The 27,128-nt window shown below is 45.1% G+C and overlaps 1 protein-coding gene across 2 annotated transcripts; it reads right to left on the reverse strand.

Annotated features, from left to right (window-relative positions):
• Positions 1-17: 17 nt before the first annotated feature.
• On the reverse strand, positions 18-26,714 carry rnf17 (ring finger protein 17). Of its 2 annotated transcripts, none has more exons than XM_082969106.1 (37): positions 26,555-26,714; positions 25,976-26,088; positions 20,520-20,617; positions 19,270-19,333; positions 19,009-19,098; positions 18,659-18,762; positions 18,280-18,448; positions 18,117-18,193; positions 17,920-17,994; positions 17,409-17,836; positions 17,185-17,292; positions 16,885-17,046; positions 16,583-16,754; positions 16,319-16,460; positions 15,901-16,091; positions 13,206-13,356; positions 12,921-13,098; positions 11,742-11,857; positions 11,463-11,583; positions 11,227-11,347; positions 10,817-11,077; positions 10,422-10,569; positions 10,091-10,203; positions 9,776-9,866; positions 6,878-6,999; positions 6,448-6,752; positions 5,221-5,384; positions 4,977-5,096; positions 4,794-4,874; positions 4,481-4,606; positions 4,300-4,353; positions 4,041-4,148; positions 3,814-3,937; positions 3,517-3,652; positions 2,450-2,636; positions 1,884-2,001; positions 18-231 (listed from the first exon to the last, which is right to left on the reverse strand). In XM_082969106.1, the coding sequence occupies exons 1-36, from the start codon at positions 26,631-26,633 to the stop codon at positions 1,906-1,908; spliced, it is 4,995 nt and encodes a 1,664-aa protein (XP_082825232.1). In that variant the 5' UTR covers positions 26,634-26,714; the 3' UTR covers positions 18-231; positions 1,884-1,905. The 2 variants fall into 2 exon arrangements, with proteins under 2 accessions (XP_082825232.1, XP_014029557.2); XM_014174082.3 differs by having other exon boundaries at positions 4,794-4,901.
• Between the last annotated feature and the right edge of the window lie 414 nt (positions 26,715-27,128).

Here is a 27,128-nt window from a genome sequence, read left to right on the forward strand (position 1 = left end):
AGTCAGACACATTGAAGCAGTTTTAAATGAAAACTTTACTTCTGTACCCTTCATACAGACAGTATTGCAGATAGAAAATAAAGTGCTCAGCCAACTTAGATACATTCTGCTCAAAAAAACATTTAAATAAAACAAATGTTCAAGATTTATGTACTGTATATCGAAGGCAGCATTCTTACAATGCAGAAGGAACAGGGAACTGAAGAACCTGTCCAATGTCACAGCAGATCTCTGGGGGAGGAGACAAAGGTTACTTGATAACGTATTCAGACTACAGAAAGACTTGACGTCGCTCTCTTGACCAAACTGGTTAGTGTTAACTCCTGAGCAGTGTTGATGCTGAGTGGCCTGGGGTCTTGTTAGCCCGTTCCCGTTTTCTAAACGTTATGTGCTACGCAAAAAAACCTGTCACTGATATTCATTCACTTCTACAACACGTAATTAATTAAATTCACACTGTTCATTGTATAATGGAAAACTGCATGGAATAGGAGGAAGATGTATACATGCGTAGTGACAGCAAGGAGGAAACACACCACTCACTCTCCCAAACACACACACAGCTCCCAACTTTAAAAGAACAGAATTTATGGATCACCAGAAAGATAATTTCTTATATAGTTTAGGTTTACATTAGGCCTATATGAATCCTACCTTGAGAAGGGGGTAGTGTATCCCAATATGCTTAATGTATTGTATGTGTGTGCTTACTGTGACTATCACCCGGACATTGGCTACTAGGTAGCTACTTCCCACGCCGTTGCTGGACAGTAGTGATGGGCAAGCGGGAGCGAAGAGTACTGTGTCGCGGTGTTGCCATTCATGCCCTCCCCGTCGAGTATGCATGCATGGTTATCAATACTAGTTATTTCTTGTGTAGGCTACTATCCTACTTGAAATATAATGAAATGGCCACGTTAGTTACCCGGCTTAACTTGTCGTGCAGCCCAATCAGCCACGCAAAATTAGCTGATTTGCTTTCTATTCACCCACTCTTTTCGACACATCCGGTCGCCATATTAGGCTGTAGCTACCCACACTTACCTTCAAAGCACATCTCATGAGTAGAAGACCCTTCACTTTCTTCCTGTGCCAATCAAAATTGCCTAGACCTAGTGTCAAAGTTATCTGGTTGTTAGCTAGCTAGGTAACATGACTGAACGTTTATCAAACCAATAACTAGAAACCCGGGATTAGTTTAAAACAGCCGGTGACATGGTTTGTGAAATTATATAAAATGTGTGCAAAATCATGCAGGAAGAAAAAAAGGTAGCTTTGCTAATATGGGTCATATTTCTGGAACCATTTGGGCTAGACACAGTGTTCTCTGCTGTAAATCTGCAAGCATGCCTGTCGCGAAGCGGTGCTCCATTTTTCCTCTGTCACTCAGAGGCTGCGTGACAGCGAACTTGAAATTGCAAAGACTACTTGGACTGGCCTGTGACCTTGGTCATACCAGGCAATGAAATTATTCAATGTATCAAATGTACAGATGTAACAACGGATGGCTCATCAGGCTCGCCTTCACAGCCAAATTATATTTTAAAAACTGATGGAAGAATAGATACGCAGGAAGAGCGGACAGAGAGAAGCAGGTGAGTGAAGGCTGGTAGGGGATGCGGCTGGCTGATTATAGCTGCCACACGTGAGATGCACCTGAAAGTGAACATTACTAGACTGGCGCAAGAGTAGTTGATGTTGCTTAATGAAAACAATTTATGAACAAAACTGACTTTATAAACAGCGTCAGCTGATTTGTTTAGATCGGTAGGGCTGAAAAATATAGTATCATATTGTACAACGTGATTCAAAAATGTTGGTATCATGACGTTTTGGTACCGGTATACTGTGCAACACTACTCCTGAATGAGAGCCAAACCCACCTTTGTCTCTTGCTGTAGTGTCTTAGTCAAAGTCAGCCAGTCCTTTCTCCACCAGAGGCAGGTAGACCAGAGCACCATCCTCGTCATACAAGAACACAGACAGCTCCGGTTCAGTGGCCTGAGACAACCAGGAAATGCATTATCATAAAAACTACACTATAGCTTCATTATCACTATTATCATAAACATTACACTACAGCTTCATTATCACCATTATCATAAAAACTACACTATAGCTCCATTATCACCATTATCATAAAAACTACACTATAGCTTCATTACCACCATTATCATGATTGGCGGAGATGACCAACAGCACTAAGGTTACCATCTCACAATGACCTAATTGGCTGAATGGTATTTGAACGGTATACAGTTTATAACCACAATACACACATGCAACAATTCTGCTGTTATCGCCCTTGTTGTGCAGAGACCACAGTGACGCTGAATGCCAAAAATCCACTATCATAACCATGACCACACTTAATGTGTCGTCGTTGTCTATCCAGCTTTTTATGACTGCCACTGATATGACGGGGATAACTAAGGCAGATGTTGCTCACGGTAACGGATGCGGTGCAGCAGCTGTGCAGCAGGTCAATCATCTCCAGGGCAGCCTTCAGGCTCCACTCTGGCCGGTAGGACAGGCGCTCCTTCTCCAGGTTGAGGCGGGGTGGTCTGAAGCCCGCCACCCGCACCTTGATGGCCTTACACGGAAACTGCAGGAGATGGGCCGGGATCTGACGCAGCCTGACGGGGAGAAAAAGACACCATATTACCTCCGGTAACCAGAGAGGAAAAGGCAAAGCGAGAGGTTTTTACTCTGCCCAAAATATGTCCACAAAAATGAGACAGACATTTTTGTATGGAGGTCAATGAGTGTGTCTAATTTGGTCAACATATTTTAAAAAAATTGCTATGTGGGGCTTATTTGATCTAATATACGTTTTGTAATGGTTAGGTTGTAAACAAATGCACTGATATAAATGGACGCACATGGCATTCCGGCAACTTTGAAAAAAATGACTTTTTGCCTGTTGTCATAGAGATAGAGGACTCTATAAGCCCTTTTAGCGTGGACATTGCCGTTGAGGACTTCCACCATTTTAAAGTAGTCAACAGGGTGGGGATTCCTATGAATTGGGAGCAATCAGCCAATGAAGAATAAGAAAAGTGACTACTTTAAAATGGAGACAGCCTCAATGGCACTGCCCATGCTGTCAGACGCTATAATGGCACAGATACAGAGATGAGTCCTCTATCTCAAAGGTTCCCAACCAGGGGTACTAGGACTCATAAGACCATAGGCTTACTGGTAAAATGCACATGAGAGTAAATCAGGGGTACTCAGGGCAGACCAAAATTCAGTTGGTGGTACAGTAACCGAAAAAGGTTAGGAAACACTGCTCTTGCTCTAAGGCCTGTTGTTCACATGCCCTCTCATTGGCAAGAATGGTCCCACCTGATCTCGCCTCCTTCCGCCTGCCTTCCATCGAAGAGGGTGTATTTCCATTGTTAGAGCGGTCACTTGACTATCTCGTCAATATAATAGACAATCAATCTGCACGAAAATGGGATTTACTTATGCTCCAATCTCCAGTAGGATTGGGCCCACAGTGAGATGTCTTACTTGTTCGTGGGAAGGGTGTCGTCAGAGCCAAAGTCCACGTGTCTGATCAGGATCTTAACAGGGTTGAGGCCAGCAAAGCCCAGCAGCTTGGCCCGGTAGTACTTACCATCACTGTATTCTGCCAGACATGGGGCCTCTGGAGAGATGGACACACAGGATCAACAAGTCAGCACTTTACCACCTAGCTCGTTACAAGTCCCTGTTACAAGACCCTATGGAAATGTTTTCGTAAAAGCATTAAGAATTAAGTGTGACATTTAGTCCATGGAAAGTGCTTGTGATCGTGTTGTGGTTTACCAATGGCGAAGTCTGAGAGCATGGCCAGACGGTCAATCCTGTCATGGACTCTCTTCAGTGCTTCCTCCAGACTCTCCCCACCAGACTCCACACAACTACTGCCATCTAAGGGATACAAGAACACCTGCAACACACACACACACACACTAGAAAAAGTGGAAAATGTTGCAAAAGGCGTAACAAATATTTTCAGAATTGACATTAGTTAGATATGGAAGTGGTAGTACCTCGTTGGGGGTCCGGAGGTGTTTGATCCTGACCCGGAAGCGTTCGCCTTTCTCAGGCAGGTCTGGGTATGAGAACACCCTCGGTACTGGCTCTGGGTCCTCCAACCCCTGTACATAAGCAGAGCAGTGGGGATGACTGACAATCCAACACTCGATAAATAAATAAATAAACAAATGTAATTGGCAAGTTATATCGCAGTGTGCATACTAGCAATTTCAAACAACATCTTATACAGATGGCACTGAATAACCAACGTACCTCTGTGTCAATGTCCCAGTCATCTAGAGCTAGGTGAGATGACACCACCAGCTCCTGAGGAAAATCACAGATTTAAACAATTGTGTTGAATCAAAGCCTACTTCAAAAAAAAAAAACAAAAAAAAAAGGGGGATTGAAACAACGGTTATGTTAAGGTAACATACCCACCCCTCCCTCTTACCTCCTGCGTGGATGCAATAACCTGGTCCACAGAGGCGTGTTGGTGGTGAACCATGATTCTGCTTAGAGTCATGCCATCCAGAGAAATCTGTACTGTCAGACAGCCCAGAGGGTCCTCAGGCAGTTCCTAACACACACAGTCATGTTTTTTGTTACATTTCATCATACATCAGGTCAGTGAGTCCATGCACAACTGATACAGGGCCTTGCCTGCAGCTTATAGTGAGACACTCACACTTACTCAAACTGACAGGATCACCTCATATGCCCCAATCACTAACATACCATCTTTGCGTGTGTAGTGTCCACCTCACCATAACCTGCATGTCCACACAGCGGTTTAGCAGCAGCTCTTTCAGCAGAGCCACAGCATCCCATTGCCACGTCCTGCCCACCTGAACAAAGACAGAGGGGAGGGGGAGCTACTGAAGATGAAGGAGAGGAAGCTACTGAGATGGAACACTGAACCACCACGATTTTGAATCTAGTCCACTCACAGGGATGACGCCGTGCAGCTGGCAGGGTATACAGAGCTGGGGAATGTCCTCACACAACACTGTGGGGTAGACGTGACACACTGGGATGTTCTCCACTAGACCCTGGTCCACGTAGCGCACCTGGACACACACACACACACACACACACACACACGTTGGGGTCTTGTAAGTTTTGTATAGACATAATTTGTATAAATTGTTCAAAATCCCAGTATTTATTTGTTCACAAAAAACATGTCTGTACCTTAACGTGACCTCCGATGACCTCCAGCACCTCTCCTCTGTACCAGAGCATGTCAGAGCCCATGACAGCACAGCCCAGGACACTCTTCCAGGTGTAGGGCTTCAGCCTGGGAAGGGTCTTTATGTGCTGCTGTAGACGCTCCCGCAGCTGCTCAAACTGACGCCCTGACAAACACACAGTAGTTGCGCATGTACACTGAGTGTACAAAACATTAGGAACACCTTCCTAATATTGAGTGTGTCACCTAGGGCTGTTATGATGACCACAGTGGTGATTTTGGCATGTAAATCTTGGTGGGGCAAACTGAATAATTTTTCTTAGATACATGCCAGCAAAGCCACTACACAATACAAGTGGCTCCCATTTTGGCTGTAGTGTTTGTTGCGCGTTCCGGTGAGGGCGTGCACTTCGTTATTCATCTCCGGTAATGGTCTCCGGTATTCTCCGTCTTAAATTTTATCGTTTATTTACATATTAGGGTACCTGAGGATTGATTAGGAACGTTGTTTGATACGTTTGGAAGAAGTTTATTGGTAACTTACGGGATTCATTTGTATGCATTTTGAACGAGGGAAACCGGTGGATTACTGAGTCAAGCACGCCAATGAAACTTACATTTTTTGGGATATAAAGAAGAACTTTATCGAACAAAAGGACCATTTGTTATGTAGCTGGGACCCTTGTGATTGCAACCAGATGAAGATTTTCAAAGGTAAGTGATTTATTTTATCGCTATTTCTGACTTTCGTGACGCCTGTGCTTGGTTGGAAAATGTATGTTATGCTTTTGTGTGCAGGGCGCTGTCCTCAGATAATCGCATGGTGTGCTTTCACCGTAAAGCGTTTTTGAAATCTGACAAAGCGGCTGGATTAACAAGAAGTTAAGCTTTTAAATTATGTATGACACTTGTATTTTCATTAATGTTTAATATTACGATTTCTGTAATTTGAATTTGGCGCTCTGCAATTTCACCGGACGTTGTCGAGGTGGGATGCTAGCGTCCCAATGATCCGTAAGTAGTTAACCTGTCTCCTCCCCTTCATCTACACTGATTGAAGTGGATTTAACAAGTGACATCAATAAGGGGTCAGTCTATGTCATGGAAAGTCTGTCAAATTGTGTAAAACTCAGTGTATGTGGGGGGGGTGAGAGAGTGTGAGTGAGTGAGTGAGTGAGTGAGTGAGTGAGTGAGTGCGCAGGGTTAAACAGGAGTAGAAAGGAGAGTACCTGCGTGGTGCGTCATGGCGTAGATGAGGCCGTCCTCTCCAATGGCAGAGATGGTCATCAGAGTGCGTCCACAGTGGGGCAGCTCAGGGGGGCAGTAGGCCTGTGTCTTCACCTTCTCTGGGGAGGGGTTAGTACGGGGGGCCGGCTTGGGAGGCGTAGGGGCAGTGGAGAGGGGTCGGGGGGAGACTGACCAGTCAGAGGAGGGGTTGGGGGGCTGGTTTTCTGTGTTAGGTGTCCTGTTTTGAAGGCCCTTGAACTTGGAGTCAGAGTCTGATAACTCCTCTAGTTTAGGCATGGGGGATGCTCTGTAGCACAGAACACAGGGACAAAAAGGGCAGATAAGTAGAGCCAGCAGAAAGACATGGGTCCTAGGAAACATATTACACTCAACTGTGAAACATACATCCACACACAGAGTTCTGTTACTCACTGTGGCTTCCTTTCTTTCAGTGCGAGGCCCTCACTAACCAGGAAGTCTGCGATGCTGACATCTTGCCCGGCCCGGTTGGAGCAGCACAGAGAGACCGGCACCGGACGCTGCTCTGTGTTCTCCTGCAGAGAAGAGGAAAAGGCTGGTAAAGAGAGACTCAAGTAAAACCATGGATGGTCTCCACCGAGCTGGTGAAGAACAAACTGTCACAGTATGCAGATGATCTACTATTATACACTGCTCAAAAAAATAAAGGGAACACTAAAATAACACATCCTAGATCTGAATGAATGAAATAATCTTATTAAATACTTTTTTCTTTACATAGTTGAATGTGCTGACAACAAAATCACAAAAATAATCAATGGAAATCGAATTTTTCAACCCATGGAGGTCTGGATTTGGAGTCACACTCAAAATTAAAGTGGAAAACCACACTACAGGCTGATCCAACTTTGATGTAATGTCCTTAAAACAAGTCAAAATGAGGCTCAGTAGTGTGTGTGGCCTCCACATGCCTGTATGACCTCCCTACAACGCCTGGGCATGCTCCTGATGAGGTGGCGGATGGTCTCCTGAGGGATCTCCTCCCAGACCTGGACTAAAGCATCCGCCAACTCCTGGACAGTCTGTGGTGCAACGTGGCGTTGGTGGATGGAGCGAGACATGATGTCCCAGGTGTGCTCAATTGGATTCAGGTCTGGGGAACGGGCGGGCCAGTCCATAGCATCAATGCCTTCCTCTTGCAGGAACTGCTGACACACTCCAGCCACATGAGGTCTAGCATTGTCTTGCATTAGGAGGAACCCAGGGCCAACCGCACCAGCATATGGTCTCACAAGGGGTCTGAGGATCTCATCTCGGTACCTAATGGCAGTCAGGCTACCTCTGGCGAGCACATGGAGGGCTGTGCGGCCCCCCAAAGAAATGCCACCCCACACCATGACTGACCCACCGCCAAACCGGTTATGCTGGAGGATGTTGCAGGCAGCAGAACGTTCTCCACGGCGTCTCCAGACTCTGTCACGTCTGTCACATGTGCTCAGTGTGAACCTGCTTTCATCTGTGAAGAGGACAGGGCGCCAGTGGCGAATTTGCCAATCTAGGTGTTCTCTGGCAAATTCCAAACGTCCTGCACGGTGGTGGGCTGTAAGCACAACCCCCACCTGTGGACGTCGGGCCCTCATACCACCCTCATGGAGTCTGTTTGTGACCGTTTGAGCAGACACATGCACATTTGTGGCCTGCTGGAGGTCATTTTGCAGGGCTCTGGCAGTGCTCCTCCTGCTCCTCCTTGCACAAAGGCGGAGGTAGCGGTCCTGCTGCTGGGTTGTTGCCCTCCTACGGCCTCCTCCACGTCTCCTGATGTACTGGCCTGTCTCCTGGTAGCGCCTCCATGCTCTGGACACTACGCTGACAGACACAGCAAACCTTCTTGCCACAGCTCGCATTGATGTGCCATCCTGGATGAGCTGCACTACCTGAGCCACTTGTGTGGGTTGTAGACTCCGTCTCATGTTACCACTAGAATGAAAGCACCGCCAGCATTCAAAAGTGACCAAAACATCAGCCAGGAAGCATAGGAACTGAGAAGTGGTCTATGGTCCCCACCTGCAGAACCACTCCTTTATTGGGGGTGTCTTGCTAATTGCCTATAATTTCCACCTGTTGTCTATTCCATTTGCACAACAGCATGTGAAATGTATTGTCAATCAGTGTTGCTTCCTAAGTGGACAGTTTGATTTCACAGAAGTGTGATGACTTGGAGTTACATTGTGTTGTTTAAGTGTTCCCTTTATTTTTTTGAGGAGGGAGGAGATCCCTCAGGAGACCATCCGCCACCTCATCAGGAGCATGCCCAGGCATTGTAGGGAGGTCATACAGGCACGTGGAGGCCACACACACTACTGAGCCTCATTTTGACTTGTTTTAAAGGACATTACATCAAAGTTGGATCAGCCTGTAGTGTGGTTTTCCACTTTAATTTTGAGTATGACTCCAAATCCAGACCTCCATGGGTTGATAAATTGGATTTCCATTGATTATTTTTGTGATTTTGTTGTCAGCACGTTCAACTATGTAAAGAGAAAAGTATTTAATACGATTATTTCTTTCATTCAGATCTAGGATGTGTTGTTTAAGTGTTCCGTTTATTTTTTTGAGCAGTATATATCACACATGCAGCAGGTCAGCCACCAGGGGAGACTCGTGGAGGCCTGGTGACAGACGGAGTATACATCACAAGGCGATGGCTCCATCTGCTGGACGTACCAGGTCTCGATGGGCTCTCTAGCCAGGACTAATTGGGGCTGATTGGGAGTAATCAAGGGCTGATTGCTCACCAGCTGAACAAGTCCCATAAAGCTGCCAGAAGGGCAGCACACAGGGGAGAGAGTGGGTGAAGAAAGGACTCCCGTATAGTTGGAGACAGTTGCAGAGGTAACAGGAGTGAGTTGCAGAGGTAACAGGAGTGAGTTGCAGAGGTAACAGGAGTGAGTTCAGTTTTTGATCCCCACAGGATACAGCAAGACCTGGAGCCAAGAAGACGGTTTCCCGGAGAGGGTCTCATGGGGGAGACCTATTCTTTTCTTTTTGAACTATTGTTTTAATAAACACCTTTGAAACTGAGAAACCTACTCTGTCCGTGTCTGATCTGTGTAAATGTTTTCAAAAGTTTGGACACATCTACTCATTCAAGTTTTTTTTATATATATATTTAGAAAAACAAAAAAACATGGATGGTCAAATATGCCATAACGCAAAAGAGTGAGGCATCAGAGACTAGGCTCCATCTCCACCCCTAGCCCTCTTTGCTTGGAGTTCACATAAGTGTGGGGAAGGGGTAGGGACTAGGGGAAGTGGTAGGGCTAGGAAAAGGTGTGTGTGATGTGGCGTCACCTTGATGGTCATGATGGCCATGGCTCCTGTCAGGTAGTAGGAGATGAAGTCACACGCTGTGGCTGTCCAGGTGGAACGACCGCCTGCAGGTCTGAGAGGGAGAGAGAAAGAAATGGAGCGAGAGAGGGAGAAAGAGTGAGAAATTTGAAGAATTTAGCATGCCCCTTGCTCCACTATTAGGATAGCTAGCTCATGCCCTGAGGAAACCTGTCAGAATCTATTTTTGTGAAAGGCCTACTAATTCAGGACATTTTGCCAGGGATCAGTGTTTGAGGTCAGCCCTTCGTATACCTGCATTTGTGTGTGTGTGTTCACCTGATTTCACTGAGGGAACACTCCAGCACCAGACAGCCAACCAGACTGGGCAGCAGTGGTCTCAGGTTGTTCATGTGGAGTTTCACCTTGTTGCCAAAATCACAGCGTAGTACCTAACACCATGTGGAGACAAAACACCATACTGCAGTTACAGCTGGATGTACCCATCTGTCAATCACTGATGAAACAGTAATGACAAATCGGCTGCAATCAGCTGCTACAATGTTATTACTTCTAAATCCACTCCTAGTCCACTTCTGTGGCTCTTAAAGGATAGGTGTGTGTGTGTGTGTGTGTGTGGTGTGTGTGTGTGTGTGTGCTCGTGTGTTACCTCGGCAATGCAGCCGAGGGAAACAGGAGAGCAGAGCTGGCCCCTCTCCCAGACCCCGTTGTTGTAGGCAGCACAGTACATGTCTGCCTTCCACTCTATCTCCTGGGGCTCTGTACGGGCATACTCCTGCTTCAACAACTCATACACCCTGAAACAGAAAGGGGGAGAGCGAGAGGGAAAGGGAGAGAGAGCGATAACTAAATGACACAGACCTCTCATCAGCATCTCATTCTAAAGTCACACATCATAGAAAATCAAGTCAATGTCTGTCAATCCACTCTACAGTTACAAGATTCCTCGTGAACACAGCCCAAGATTCTCTGCTGGATTCGGTGAGGCTTCAGTAAGCCATTGTCTGTCTCTCCTTGCCCTCCTCTCCATCCCCACTGGCTGACCTCTTGAGCTGGGTGTCCATCTGTAGCAGCTGGACGTAAAAGCTCCCGGGTGAGACCACGTGGGTCAACCTGACCCTCAGGTCTTTCAGATTGGTCGGCAGCATCAGGTAGGGCTGGATCTCTTGGGGGTCTTGGTCCTGCTCTGGGGTCTCCTGGCCCAGGGAGGTAGGGGCTGGCTCAGACTCTCCCAGAAGACCCTCGAGTGGGGGGTCCCACACTGTGGTGTCTACCACCGGGGCCTGGGTGTCCTTAGATTTGATGCTAAGGGAGAGGGAAATGGGGTAAAACAAAACATATTTTTGGAACCATACCCACATCTGTGTGTGCAGGTATCAAAAAGTCTGAATAAGATTAGTTATTGATTTTACCCCATGAAGTATCCTTCTGTGAGATGACAGACACACACTCACCCCTTCTTAAAGCAGGCCAGTTGGTCGTTGACCAGCAGATCTTCGATGTTTGCTAACGGCTCGCTGGAATCACTGGTCTCAAACAGCCTGACTGGCAGACCCCTGCCCCTTCGACCAGCCTCTGAGGGTTCGAAGACACACGCAAATCAATCAACTACAGAACAGTCTCATGGTTGTCGTGGGATGCCAAGATAGTGCCGTGTGAAAGGAGAACTCTCCAGTTCTACCTGTCTTACCTGTGGCCACAGCGGTCACAAGTCTCTGGTCAGCAAGACTCTTGAACTTCTCTATACACGCTTCGCTCCACGTCTCACCCGCTTCCAGAGGAATCACATCAGCCAGGTAGCACTGGATGGCCTGGGTGGGGGGGGGGGGGAGGTAATTGTGAGAGCCAGATGAATAATAGGAGTGCCCTGCCTGGTCTACCAACCCTAGCAGTTAATGCTGAGATGGTATATGGATAGTCAGCCTTATTTATTCTCCATCCAACATACTCTAGTGTAGTGTGACCTCACCATGGCTGGGAGGGCAAAGAACTCATCCTTGATCTTCCTCAGGTCGTTGACTGACAGAATCTTGTTGTTGCCAAAGTCTACAAACTGGACTTCCACCTTCCTGCCCCCGGGAATACCTACACACACACACAATACCATTCTAGTCTTTAGGTAGACTCTTTTCCATACATTTTTGGAGTTTGCATATAATTTATTATCTAAGGCAGTGGTTCTCAAACCTCTCCTCGGGATCTCCAGACATTTCACAATTTTGTTGTAACCCTGAACTAGATCACCAGATTTCACTTAGTTGACTATTTGAAATCAGGATGTGCTAGTTCTGGAATAGATAAAATACATGGAACGGTTGTGGGCCCCCAGGAGAGGTTTGAGAACCACTGATCTAAGGGGACAATACCGTAAAAAAAAAAAAACACATTGTGACCTCAATAAGTGTACCTAGGGGCTGTGGCGGTCATTACATTTTGTCAGTCGGTAACCGCCATGCCAATGACTGCTAGTCTCACGGTCTCAAAGACCAAAAACAAACAGGTAGGCTGCTCCTTAATAATCTGAATGGAGTTATTTGTAACTGAAGGAAGAAAAGAAGCGCAGTAACGTTATGTAGACTAGCCTCAATTAACCTACCTAGCTAGATTCTCAGTTTGACGCAGTCAAGACGGGTACTATTTAATCAGATAGGATGAGAAATAACAAGCAAGAAGTCTGCTAGCGCGAGTTAACAGTGCTTGCTGTGTCACTCACTGCGCACACACACACCGCAGGCCCCTTCTCCCTAGCGCCATGCTCATTCTGTTGCTCTCCCTCTCCTTTCCTCCACTCCGGTTAATAAAGTACCAAAACAAATGGAATTTTCTTATGCTAGGTTGTGGACCTGACCGGGTCTCTATGTTAAAAAGTGTACTTGTGCATATTGTGTCCGTCTGGGAAAGCCCCGGGTCCATTTTGGCACTCCCATCACCATTTATCCTGGTCATTCAGATTAGAGGGACAACAGGGCGCTGAGTACCAAGCCATTCATTAGTCAGTTGATTATACTACCTTACGCATCAGCGCCATTCATGTAGGCCTACAGAGAGCATTCATGTAGGCCTACGTGACTCATGACTGCCGGTGTGGCGGTAATTTGGTCACCGCAACTGCCCTAAGTGTACCCACGCACAAACACAGTGTACTGACCGATGACATGGGCCCTGTACCAGACCTTGTCGTCAAAGCGTGCCACACAGGCCTGATCCAGGACAGGACAGTAGACCTCCAAGTCCTGGTCCTCTCCTCTGGTCCCCCTGCTGGGGCAGTCATAGCTGTAACACTCCTGCAGCTTGGCTGTCAGCAGCAGGAACTCCATGTTGTCAACCTGCGTTTAATCAGCGAGGGGGAAGAGTTAGAGACGGCACTGGAATATCAGCTGATAATGCTTTCATGTACATGTGTGGAATGTATGTGTGTTTGTGTGTGACCCACCAGTTGGATGTAGAAGTGTGAGGGTGTGTCTATGTGGGACACCACAGCGTTGAGCTCTACGTTGGTACGAGGGAAGACAGGAAGGTAGAACTGGAGAGGCCTCCTGCCACACGGCACAGTCTTGGCATTCCACGCCACCGGAGAGTAAAACCTACAGCAGCAGAACGGGACAAACATATTACTACTGATTATCCATGGCAACAAGGAAGAAACTGATGCAGCCTTCTGCAAAACTCATATAAGGGAAACACTGGATATAGTACAGTATGCAGGGTTCATACACATTTTGACAAATGGAATTTCAAGACTTTTCCATAACTTTTAACCAAATTTCCATGACCAATAATTGGCATTGTCTATGTGTACGTATAAAACAGTATGTAATGTGGTATCGACCCTGGTAGGCTGCTCTCTGATCCAATGTAACATCTCCTGTCGTTGTGCAAAGCACTTAACCCCCCACAAAGTAGAATACCTGTTAGGCAACTGTACAAAGCAAGAGGTCAGTCTGGAGAGCTACTGGGTGTGCAGGCTTTTGATCAAGCCCTGCTCAAACACAGAGACAGTTTATCAAGTCCGGTTCAGCAGCTAATTTCTAAAATGTGGTTTGTTTGAGGGGGACTGGAATAAAAGCCTGCCCACCCATTAGCTCTCCTCGAGGATGGTTGACCACCCTTGATGTATAAAATTGCAACCAAATACATTTTATGCCTTTTGAAATAATTTGCTCATTCAATATATCAAAAGATCAAATGGCTTTGATAGGCTACAATTATTTTTATTCAGCTGAAGCAAGCCCACACATTTTCTTCAGGAAATGTACCTTTTCTAATTTATTTGAGTTACCTTAGAAGTGTTTACGTTGCAGGTTGACTAGCATCTATTGAGTTGCAATGTCCTATACATTGGATGCCCAAATAAAATATAAGTATCAACAAAACAAGTTGAAGCCACTTAATCCAAAAGAAAGGCTACATCTAATCCGTTTTCCTAAAATTACTGTTCACGATTCACAAATTATTATTTTGATTCACTGCATTTGACCCAAATCCCAACTAATACAATGGTGAAGTGTATTGATTGTTTCATAAAAAAAGAATAGTTTAAAATGAATCTGTCATTCAAAAAAGTAAATCAACTTTGTATGGCCTTATTCGCGAGTGTTTTGGAAATGACGAAAACATTAATACAAGCTAACAATAGCTAAACAGTTAACTAAAGGGCACAAGATATGTTTTGAATTGGCTACATAGTTATTAGTCTGTTCTCTATTTCTGTGATAATGCCAAAGAAGTTGGCATGGGTGTTGTTAGGCCCGAGACAAAGTCCAGGGCCAAATCGTGCCAATATATCCTCCAAACACCGGCTTCGAGGGCATTATCACTTTTATACAACGCGTTACCAACATATTACAATAATGATTGACATATTTTCATAAAAAAAGAAAAAAACATTAATTTGATGAATTTATTCATACTATTTCATCCTTCCGCAAGATATAGTCCCAACACAAATCTAAGGTTGCTAACCAAGCAGGCTGGTCGTTCGTTCTATCGGTTCGGTTGCCAGAGACGCGACCCAGTCATTCAGTCTTTTTGTTCTGCATCTATGGATGTGACCCAATCGTTCGTTCTAAATGTTCCATTGCAATTCTAGCTGGCAATGTTCTTATCCATTGCTTGCAAGCTAGCCAACTACGGCTAACTTACGGTCACGTAAAAAAGTGCAGCCAGAATAACAGCAAAGTAGTTGCATTTGTTTAAGTTGTTTTCTAGTGACATTTATTTGGATACATCCATAACAATGAGCCAATGATGCGCAATTTCGCCTGGCATAGAAATGTGCTCACTTGTCAGTACACTGTTGTTCAGAGGAGCTAGCCAACAACTTCAAACTGAAAAGACTGCAAACTAGTTGCACTTCGTTTAGTTTTACCTTTTTTCAATTGACATTTCTTTGTATATACCCATACAAATGATGCCAGCTGATTCATGATTTCGACTGGCTGAGAAACGCTGCCTGCCTGTCTTGTCACGTTCATTACTATGGGACAGCTGGAGATCAAATTTGAATATTGAAACAATGTTGAAAATGTCGGAGACAGACAGCAAGGTTTATACCAATCTCTGCCGTTGAAAACTAAATGTTAGTCTAAAAGAAATGTGAGATAATGTCTAGATGATTTTTACAGTGGAGATCGAGTTGATAAATTGCTTGGCTGGGCTGATGGACAGCGGGTTGCCCAGTCAGATGGAACAGAGTAAATACGCATTTTAACGTCATAGATTCAGCCGGTGGTAACTTATGTAATAGACACCGGCTGGAATGCGATTTTAAACAATCAGCATTAGACCCACCCGTTGTATAACATATTTTATAGGCTAGGCCTACCTGCTGCTGCAATGCTCTCCTTGAGCAACAGCCCACTCTTTTCTCACAAATGCAGGTGATGCGTGTAAACACAGCTGTGCAAAAGTGTCATTCCAATCCTGGCTGATATGTGGATTTTAGTTTGATTGATAAAATATTTAAAAATGGTCTCTAAATAAATTACATTAACAGAAATTATTATTTCCACAACTTTTCAGATTTGATCATTTCCCAAAACCTTTCCAGGCCTGGAAAACATCATAAAAAAAATTCCATGTCTTTTCCAGGATTTTCATGACCATACGAACCCTGAGTATGTATGTACCTGGCGAGCTCGAGGAAGACCAGGTACTCTCGGAGGGACATGGGCATGTTGCTGGAACCGCTGTCCATGGGGGCTTTCTTCAGGTCCACTAGCAGAGCACCTCTCTCCTGACCAAACACCTGCATCTCTACTGAGGCTGAGCCCACCACGCGACGAAACTCATCCTGGGCCTCCGCACTCCAGCCTTTAGTCTGGGAGAGAGGAGAGGAAAAGGAGGGGGATGCAGGTAAAGAAAACAAATCTAAACTCATCCTAGTCACTTGTACAACAGCCCTTCACTTGAAGAAAAAGATAGATGGCGACATACACAAATGTTATGTCAGAATATGGACAATATGCAAATGTGTGCCCCTTACAAGGTCTGCAGGCACGATGTCATCGACTTACCAGGACTGCAGGCATGCAGTCCTCCACTTACCAGGTCTGCAGGCACAATGTCCTTGAGGGAACACTTGATAGCCTGAGGGAGCCAGCGGCTCATTTCTGATTGGCCGGCCACGTCCACTCTTCTCAGACGCTCATTCATGTCCCTGATGAACAGGTCTGGACCCGCCTCCTCACTGGGAATGGGGAAGTAGAGGTGGAAGAGAAAGACAGACCTGGGTGACTGAAAAAACAAATCAATGTTCTGTCCCTTTTCATGCTTACTAGGTTTTTCACGTGTGTGCGTGTGTGTCTGTACCTCTGCAGGGCTATTCCCTTGCAGAAACCGTAGTCTTGGAAGTAGACTCTGACACGGTGAAGTTCAGGAACAGGACAGCTGCGGACCGGGTCCAGGTGACCTCTCTGGAACAGTTCTGTCAGGGTGGCCCGACACCACATCCCCTCCTTCCACTTCACAAACACTGTGGAGCCTGACGGAGACACACACGCGCAATAGTCAGAGTGGCAACATCGCACTGCTTTCATTTCACAAACACCATAGAGCCTAGAGAGAGGGACATACCCACAGTAAGGTATCACACACACACACAGTGATCTCACCAGTCTCCAGTATGTCGCTGGCTGTGAACAGTCCTCTCTCTCCAGAGCAGAGGGAGTTGATCTTCTTGGAAAGCAGAATACAGGCCCTCTGCTCTGCCACGTGGCGGATGTAGAAGTGGTTAGGGTTCACCACATGGGTCACCATCACCCACTCCTGGAACACTGCACACACTCACAGTTTATGTGTCTCTATTCATGAAGTTATAGATTACGTGGCCATAACTGTTGTGCATGTTATCATGTGAAATGTGTGTTGTGCGGATCAACAGTGCCCAGACTATATGTCTGTCTCTCCTCTACCTTTCCCCTGACTGACAGGTGGGAGGTCCTCCTGGATCTTCTTGCTGCTCCTCTGGGCTCTCTGTCTCTCACTGGCCTGCTGCAGCTCAGACAGATGGGCTGGGACAACTACAAGCAGAAACCAAGAAACACCATTATAATCCTATGGGTAATGGGGATGCAGTTTACCTCAGCAGACATGCACTGACATGCTCTCTAAATGTTGCTGTGACATTGTCACTAACCTCCAACTGAAAACCCTGCTGCAGTGGTTTTGGATGAGGCTGTGGTGAATTGATGGCAGAATTTCAAACTGACTTCGTCCTTCCCTTCTCCTCCTTGTTCAATCTCCTCTATAATCTCCTCTATGATGACGTTGGGTCCGGAGTCTGAGACAGGGCTGGAGCTGGGTAAGGGCCGAGGGCCAGCGCTGGGAGAGGGTACCCAGGTATGCCTAGTCATCCTCAGGCTTTCCTGCTCCTGGTGAGGTGGAACAGGCTCTCTGGTGCTAGGTGGGGGAGGCCTCATCATCGTTTGGCTCTCCTGCTGCTGCTGCTGGGGGCGGCTGGGCTCTCTGGTGCTAAGGGAGTGTGGGAGCAGGGGGGCCTTCCTATTGGGCACTGCCTGCTCCTGGGGCCTCTCTCTGTCTCTGTGGATCAGCTCATCTGTCAGACTGAGGGGGGGAGTTCAAAAGGCAGTTAAACCATGTAAACAAAGATAGAAAAATATATATCTGTAGTCAATTACAGGACGTACATCTTGGCGTTCCCAATGTTGATCTTCAGACACGCCTTCAGACTCCTGCCCAGCGCATCCTGCTGTGCTATGCAGCTAACACATACACATGCGCACCATGGGTCAGACGTGAGTTCAAACTACAGTAGCAGAATTCAGGTCAGGCCACATAGCTACAGGGTTTCAAATTGTAATTCAGGTCAACTTTATTGACTCACCTCAGTCCAGAGCCCAGAGACAGACACTTTAGGTCAAATGACTGTACATCCACAGAAGCCTGCAGGGTCTCCAACAACTGTTCAACACACAAACACACCTCGTATTCCTTGAAGTGCAACCAGAAGGTGCGTTTAGTATGTGTGTGTGTGTGTATGTATGTACCTGCTCCAGGTCGCAGTAGCTCTCCAGGGAGGGGTGCTGTCCGACCTGCTTGGCCTTCTGCATGGCTGTGTCCAGGGCCCTCATCCTCTCCTCCACCCGGCCCAGTTCCCTCCTGCTGGACGGGAAGTGCTGCTCCATGTTGGTCAGCTCAGCCACCAGTGCCCCCTTCCTGACAATGCAGGAATTACACCTCACCCCATGAAATCAGAAAAATAATGGGAGGGTCCACTCACTGTATACGGCGTCTATTTGATCAGCCCTGATAAAAAGCATTACAGCCAAGCCCAATACACACACAATAAGTAGCAGAAGCTACAAACACATAACACACTAGCCCATTAGTGAGAGGAAGGTATGAGGTGGTTGTAGAGTAGTGTACCTTCTATTGAGGATGGTGAAGGCCCTGTCCATAGCCTCATCTATCTCCATCAGCAGTCTGGCCTTCTCTCTCTTCACCTGCACCATCAAGCCTTTCACCAGAGTCTGCAGAGGCAAGCAACACAGCAGGTATGCTACAGGTAACATCTTGCTTTCATACAGGGCTGATTTCCCAGACACAGATTAAGCCTAGTCCTGGACTACAAAGCATGCGCAATGTATATTCTGCATTTAATGTGTTTTTTTTAGTCCAGGACTAGGCTTAATCTGTCTGGGAAACCAGGCCATAGTATTATTGGATCAGTACAGATGGAAGGACAGGAGATGTGGGACAGTCCTTTTGTCGCTCACCTGATGGATGTTGTCCAGATTGGCCATGTTCTCAGAGGCCTGAGACAGAGCCTCTTCTACTGCTTTCAGTGCTGTCTCTACATCTGGACCCTAGAACAGAATACATATATTGCCTACTATATAGAAACAACAGAAATGTGTCCATTTCTGCAGCATTCTTTAAACAATGCCCTGCATCTGTGTTTGGCTGACCGACTCCCAGGAGCTTGGATATTACCGATCAGACAGGCCAAGCACACTTATATTAACGTTAAACCATACCTGTTTTGTGTCCTCCTCGACAGGTGAAGACAAGGATTTGACTCTGTGATGCCTCGGTCTGTCTCTACCAGAGTTTTAATAAACAAAAATAAAGGTTGTCTACAGAATGAGAACGATTACATAAAGTGCATTAGGAAAGTATTCAGGTCCCTTGACCGTTTCCACATTTTTTTACGTTAGAGCCTTATTAAAAAATTTATTAAATTGTTCTTTTTTCTCTCATCAATCTACACACAAAACCTCTTATGCAAAAACAGGTTTTACGAAATATTTGCTAATTTAAAAAAAAAAAAAAAACAGAAATACCTTATTTATATAAGTATTCAGACCCTTTGCTATGAGACTCGAAATTGAGCTCAGGTGCATCCTGTTTCCATTGATCATCCTTGAGATGTTTCTACAACTTGATTGGAGTCCACCTGTGGTAAATTCAGTTGATTGGACATGATTTGGAAAGGCACACACCTGTCTATATAAGGTCCCACAGTTGACAGTGCATGTCAGAGCAAAAACCAAGCCAAAGGTACTGAGTAAAAGGGTCTGAATACTCTGAATACTCATGTAAATGTGATATCAGTTTTTTATTTTGAATTAGCAAAAAAAAAAGTACCAACTTTTTGCTTCATCATTATGGAGTATTGTGTGTAGATTGATGAGGGGGAAAAAAACAATTTAATCCCTTTTAGAATAAGGCTGTAACGTAATTGTTTGGGGAAAAAGTCAAGGGGTATGAATACTTTACGAAGTAAATAAAGATTTATAATTTTTTATACATTTTCATAATTTTCAAAAATCGTGTTTTCGGTTTTTCATTGTGAGTTATTGTGCGTAGAATGAGGAGGAAAAATATATAAATTTTCTCAATTTTAGAATAAGTCTAATGTGAACAAAATGTGGAAAAAATGTAGGGGTCTGAATACTTTCCAAATGCATTATATTTCCAGTTTGGAGTGTTTGTTCATCATTGAGATACGAGACAGAATCTCTGATTCCCAACTAATGGCCCCATAATGGTCTGAGGAGAATGGTATAGAGTGTTCGCTCAGAGTTAGCTGCTAAATGGACACTGAAAAGAAAAATTAGAATAGGGAGAAATAATATTGAAATGCTTTCCATTTATAATCATGCTCTTAATATGTGTGTACGGTCAACTGGACAGCAATTCAGTTTCTGCATTGTAAACTGCCAAAGTGAATCATAGTGGCTGGCATGTGTGTATTTATAAGTATGTGAAATACACTGTTATATACCTTTTCATTTTGTTCATTTTGGCTGTGTAGATGAGGCCGATGATTCTGCTGTCCACCTGGAGTCCCTCCACCCCTCCTTCAGGAAGAGTGGACTCAACCTGCAGGAACACCCACTGCATTTCATACAACTACACTACTAATTCACACTGCAGCCACTTAGCCTGCTGGTAAGTTGTATGAACTGGCACAAACGTATGTGGACACCCCTTCAAATTAGTGGATTCGGCTATTTCAGCCACACCCATTGCTGACAGTAGGGCTGGGCGATATGGCCAAAATCTCATATCCCGATAACGATACATATCACGATATAGCACATTTTCTGTAAATTCAATGAATAAATAGTTTATATAAAATGACCACATGTAAAGGCCTATTTCTCTTTGAATTACACTCAACAAATAAAAAGGTACTTACTCATTTGATTATTTCTCCTTTAATTTAGAACCTTTGTGCAAATTTTCAATTAAGCATGTAACAAAACAAAATATTAATGTATAAAATGTAAAAAGGTAAATAGAAAACATTTCAACTATAGTTGCAAACAAAATAAATAATATATATATTTTGGGGGGGGCTTGCCTGTTTTGCATGTTTCTCAACCGTGTAAATTGGGGCCATGTCTTTGCAGATGTAAATTGTAACGGCAGCTGCAGGGGCGGAAATCCCGGGGGACACACGACCCCCCCATCCTGGGAAAAATATGATTTGTCCCCCCCAATATATCACTGAAACATAACTATGTAATTTAAATAATATTAATAATACGCAATGAAAGCAATTGTGCTGATTATAGACACTTAATAGCGCATTTGTACGTTTCAAAAGATTGCAACCCCCCCACCCTTTGCCTCACAATGGTTTGATCTCCTGCCAGTTCCTTAGCTTGCTAGGTAACAGAGGTCATATCTACTGTCTGAAAGGCACTCAATGCACGTAACTGACGTGAGGTTAATCCAGTCAATCGCGCACACACACTAGCTGAATATGCAGAGCTAGCGCGCAAATATGAACTATTAAGCTAGCTAGTACCCATTCCATTTATGTGGCGTCGTCAAAGATGGAATCAGCATGCAGATGATGTAAGTTAGTGCTTCAAAGTCCCTGTGATAAGGTTAGCGATAAACTGAAATCTGAACAGAACTACACTCTCTTCTACCATTGTCTTAAATATATTTAATGGTCTCGTTGCAAAAGCTAAATTGTCGCAAGTGAACTTTTATTTATTTACTTTATTTCACCTTTATTTAACCCGGGTAGCAAAGATCATAGCAAACACCACTGAAACTGAATTGGTGCTCGCTAGCTTTGCAAATTCAGCTATTGTTGGAAGCCAGCCAATATGAAACAAACTAGTAAAATTACAAAAGGTTGCGGCATATGTTGTGTAAATGGTGAACTCATACAGCTGTCAACTCTTGTCATTTTAATCCGTTTCACATTTGCTAGCTACCTTTTAGATCGAAGCCCAAATAAAATGATTGAAGATGATAGAAGCCCATCTCCTACTGTAAATAACCTACACACTGTGTGTGTGTAGCCAGCCAGCCAGCCAGGTAGAAAAATGGCAGAAAAATAAAAGACGGACATCAGAGTATTTTTCAATACACCAAAACGCATAGTAAGAACCCTAGTAGCCTAATATCTCAAAGACTAGTTGATAAAATGTTCATAAGAAAGAAATGAAATTCTAATGGAAATGTTTCACAATGATGTCATTAGGCAGAGCAGGCAACAGATGGCACACAGACAGCAGAGTTGGGGACAGATATGCAGGGACAGACTGGCAGAGACAGGGAGTCTCAGGTAAGTTTGTTGAGTCTTTGTTTGGCAACATTATGAAAGGTTCTCAATTTTTTTGACTTGTAAAATAGGAACATAATTGGAAAATGCCATGGATACCCCCACTCTCAACTTAAACTGGTGACTGAACTAAGATTTGTTAAAGGCAATGGTATTGCTGTTTTGGGTACCGGTAGTTAGGAGTACGGCAAACACCTTATTTCTTTGGTTCCTCAATATACATTTACCATATTACAATGTAGGCTATGTGTTACAGCACTACTTTTGGTGTCCCCCTCAGGAATTGCTCTTGAGAAAATGTCATGTAATTGTCCCCTCCAAAGTTGATATCAGATTTTCGCCCCTGGGCAGCTGTTATCTCCTTCCATCTTCGTGATTCTTTGCCATAATGGTGTGCCGCGGGCAAAAGCCTCTTGCAACGTCTGAGTTTGGGGGGTTTGTTTTGAGCACTCGACTGTACTTTTTTGGGTCTCATCCGTAGACTCTCTCCGTACTGTTTCACATTATTCTTGTGTAGGTGGTAAAAGAGGTTAGTGGTGTTTGATTCTGTTGTCGGGACCGGCCTGCGGCATATTTTGCAGAGGACAGTTTTCTGGTCTGTGTCAGACTTTTCATACCCAAACGATGTCCATGCAACCGAAGTAGCCCCTCTTTTAGGTACGAGCTCTGTGTCTCCGTGCCACGTTCACTCTCCTCCATGTTTGTTTGTGTTGCAAATTTCTTTCCACACGTGAACGCAAAGCGTCGTCCAATTGACGAAAAATATTGCCATAAAGAGTGTGATTTGCGACACAACGAAATAAACGATTGAGCATAATATGAAACGATAAACGTTTTTCTATCGTCACATCGCCCAACCCTAGCTGACAGGTATATAAAATCGAGCACAGCCATGCAATATCCATAGACAAACATTGGCAGTAGAATGGCCTTACTGAGGAGCTCAGTAACTTTCAATGTGTCACCGTCATAAGATGCCACTTTTCCAAAAAGTAAGTTTGTCAAATTTCTGCACTGCTAGAGCTGCCCCGGTCAATTGTAAGTGCTGTTATTGTGAAGTGGAAACATCTAGGAGCGACAACGGCTCAGCTGCGAAGTGGTAGGCCACACAAGCTCACAGAATGGGACCACCGAGTGCTGAACCGCGTAAAAATTGTCTATCCTCGGTTGCAACACTCACTACTGAGTTCCAAACTGCCTCTGGAAGCAACGTCAGCACAAGAACTGTTTGTCGGGAGCTTCATGGGCGAGCATGGAAAGATCACCAAGCCAAAGATCACCAAGAGCAATGCCAAGCGTCGGCTGGATTGGTGTAAAGCTCACCGCCATTAGACTCTGGAACAGTGGAAACTCGTTCTCTGGAGTGATTAATCACGCCTCACCATCTGGCAGTCAGACGGTCGATTCTGGGTTTGGCGGATGCCAGGAGAACGCTACCTGCCGCAATGCATAGTGCCGACTGTAAAGTTTGGTGGCGGAGAAAGAATGGTCTGGGGCTGGTTTTCATGGTTTGGGCTAGATCCCTTAGTTCCAGTGAAGGGAAATATTTGTTGCAACAGACTTCCGTTACTGTTTCAGCATGACAATGCCCCGTGCATAAAGCGAGGTCCATACAGAAATGGTTTGTTGAGATTGGTGTGGAAGAACTTGACTGGCCTGCACAGACCCTGACCTCAACCCCATCGAACGCCTTTGGGATGAATTGGAACGGCGACTGCGAGCCAAACCTAATTTTCCAACATCAATGCCCGAACTCACTAATGCTCTTGTGGTTGAATGGAAGCAAGTCCCCGCAGCAATGTTTCAACATCTAGTGGAAAGCCTTCCCAGAAGAGTGGAAGCTGTTATTAGCAGCAAAGGGTGGGGGGGACCAACTCCATATTAATGCCCATGATTTTTAATTGAGATGTTCGACGAGCAGGTGTCCACATCATTTTGATCATGTAGTGTAGTCTAATACCAACATGTTTCAAGCAGACCACCATAGGCCCTGTGCCCAAGAACACTACGGTAACCTGCCTAAATGACTACCAACCCGTAGCACTCACGTCTGTAGCCATGAAATGCTTTGAAAGGATGGTCATGGCTCACAACACCATTATCCCAGAAACCCTAGACCCACCAATTTGCATACCGCCCCAACAGAGCCACAGATGATGCAATCTCTATTGCACTCCACACTGCCCTTTCACACCTATGTGAGAATGCTATTCATTGACTACAGCTCAGCGTTCAACACCATAGTGCCCTCAAAGCTCATCACGATGCTAAGGTCCCTGGGACTAAACATCTCCTTCTGCAACTGGATCCTGGACTTCCTGATGGGCCACCCCCAGGTGGTAAGGGTAGGTAACAACACATCCGCCACGCTGATCCTCAACACAGGGGCCCCTCAGGGGTGCGTGCTCAGTCCCCTTCTCTACTCCCTGTTCACTCATGACTGCACGGCCAGGCACGACTCCAACACCATCATTAAGTTTGCCGATGACACAACAGTGATAGGCCTGATCACTGACAACGATGAGACAGCCTATAGGGAGGTCAGAGGACTGACCGTGTGGTGCAAGGACAACAACCTCTCCCTCAACGTGATCAAGACAAAGGAGATCATTGTGGACTACAGAAAAGGGAGGACTGAGCACGCCCCCATTCTCATCGACGGGGCTGTAGTGGAGCAGGTTGAGAGCTTCAAGTTCCTTGGCATCCACATCACCAACAAACTAACATGGTCCAAGCACACCTAGACAGTCGTGAAGAGGGTACGACAAAACTTATTCCCACTCAGGAGACTGAAAAGATTTGGCATGGGTCCACAGATCCTCAAAAGGTTTTACAGCTGCACCATCGAGAGCCTCCTGACGGGTTGCATCACTGCCTGGTATGGCAACTGCTCGGCATCTGACCGCAAAGCACTACAGAGGGTAGTGCGTACAGCCCAGTACATCACCGGAGCCAAGCTTCTTGCCATCCAGGACCTCTATACCAGGCGGTGTCAGAGGAAGGCCCTAAAAATTGGCAAAGACTCCAGCCCTAGTCATAGACTGTTCTCTCTGCTACCTCATGGCAAGCGGTACCAGAGCGCCAAGTCTAGGTCCAAGAGGCTTCTAAACAGCTTCTACCCCAAAGCCATAAGACTCCTGAAAGTCTAATCAAATGGCTACCCAGACTATTTGCCCCCCCCACCCACTTCTATGCTGCTGCTACTCTGTTATTATCTATGCATAGTCACTTTAATAACTCTACCTACACGTACATATTACCTCAATTACCTCGACACCGGTACCCCCTGTATATAGCCCCGCTATTGTTATTCTACTGCTGCTCTTTAAATATTTGATATTCTTATCTCTTACTTTTTTTTAAGGTATTTTCTTAAAACTGTATCATTGGTTAAGGTCTTGTAAGTAAGCATTTCACTGTAAGGTCTACACCTGTTGTATTCGGCACATGTGACAAATATAATTGGATTTGATTTATATTACTGTAAATGTGAAAATGTTGAAAATATAGGAACTATAGATATACAGGGAAGTGTATACATTCACCATTGCATTTATTGCCTTACCCCTTTTGAAATATGTATATGACCATCAGTTTCATGTAGTGTTTGTTGTATAGCTGACATCAGGTGCTAGTACTGTACTGTACTGTACCTTGCATTCAGGGCACAGAATGACATTGTTAAACTCCAGCGAGCGCAGACAGGTAGTGCAGAAGATGTGGGAACACAGGAGGACATTGGGAAGGTTGCCAACGATTTCGTCCTCTGAAAAGATGAATGCCATTAAAATGTATTTTATAACGTTTTGTGCATTTTTAGGTTGGGGGAAGGAGGTGCCTAAACCTGCAACAAAAAATGTTCCTGTGCCATAATAGAGTTAACGTTAATGGAAGATACTTCCTCTCTGGCCATAATGGTCCAGTCCAGACGTTTTGGCACTGTGGCAGGCTATCGGCATTATGAGATGATGTGTCCGGACCAAACTCTTGATAAGCTTCTTCAAGTCAACAAAATGTATTATTAGCTACTATATAATTTTACTGTATAAATACAGTTCGCCTGTTTACTGAAGAAAATGGACCGTATAACTTTTGGTAGCCACAACGTGGTCCGAAGCTAGCTAACAGGTGTGCAATTTGACAGGTAACGTTAGCTCGATATAGCTCAAACTTTAAACAACATGAATGACAATATGTGGACTGGTAAATTATAATTATTACAATGAATTTACCTGGTAAAGTGTAAGCAATACCGCATATGTTACAAACCACAGAGTTCGGGTTGTCGGCTCGAGGCGATCTGTCCGACATTTTTGAACGGACGACTACGGTTCACATCGACTGAAAGAATGTTCTGTCAAAGCCCTCTTTGCTTCCAATTATGTCACGTGCTCATAAAGGCAAGAAAGAGCAGATGGAAAGCGCCGACTGTGCACACGACAGGATAGATGGAAAAGGTTACTTTTTTCTCCAGAATTCCCACTTGAGGGCGCCATATCATACTTTAGCAATCCCTGGCCTTCCGCCTGCACCCGGCAGTGATGTAGTCTGTGAGTCTTGTGGTCAAAACAGGCAGGCTAAAGAACACGTTGACCATTGTGCACTGTTACGAACCGGTCCAAAGGGGATATGAGTGTACACCCGGCTGCATAGAATCACTTTTGACGGCTAAGATTAAACTACTTAATACTGGCCGTTCGGGTAGCCCGATGGTAAACCCTCTATTTAAAATGAGTAATAATATTTAAATTGGTTGTACAGGTGAAACAAGTGCTTTGGGGCAGACAGTGAGAAAGAACAATTTAA

The sequence above is a fragment of the Salmo salar genome, chromosome 25, assembly GCF_965601325.2.
Source record: "Salmo salar chromosome 25, fSalSal1, whole genome shotgun sequence".
NCBI classification, from domain to species: Eukaryota; Metazoa; Chordata; class Actinopteri; order Salmoniformes; family Salmonidae; genus Salmo; species Salmo salar.

Excerpts from the sequence above, each read along its gene's own strand:
- rnf17 (XM_014174082.3), bottom strand. The coding sequence starts at position 26,633 with ATGTCGGACAGATCGCCTCGAGCCGACAACCCGAACTCTGTGGTTTGT. Across the intron at positions 17,293-17,408 it reads AGCAGGGTTTTCAGTTGGAG|TTGTCCCAGCCCATCTGTCT; the intron begins GTTAGTGACAAT and ends TTCTGCTTGTAG. Across the intron at positions 7,000-9,775 it reads TGGCCATCATGACCATCAAG|GAGAACACAGAGCAGCGTCC; the intron begins GTGACGCCACAT and ends TCTTCTCTGCAG.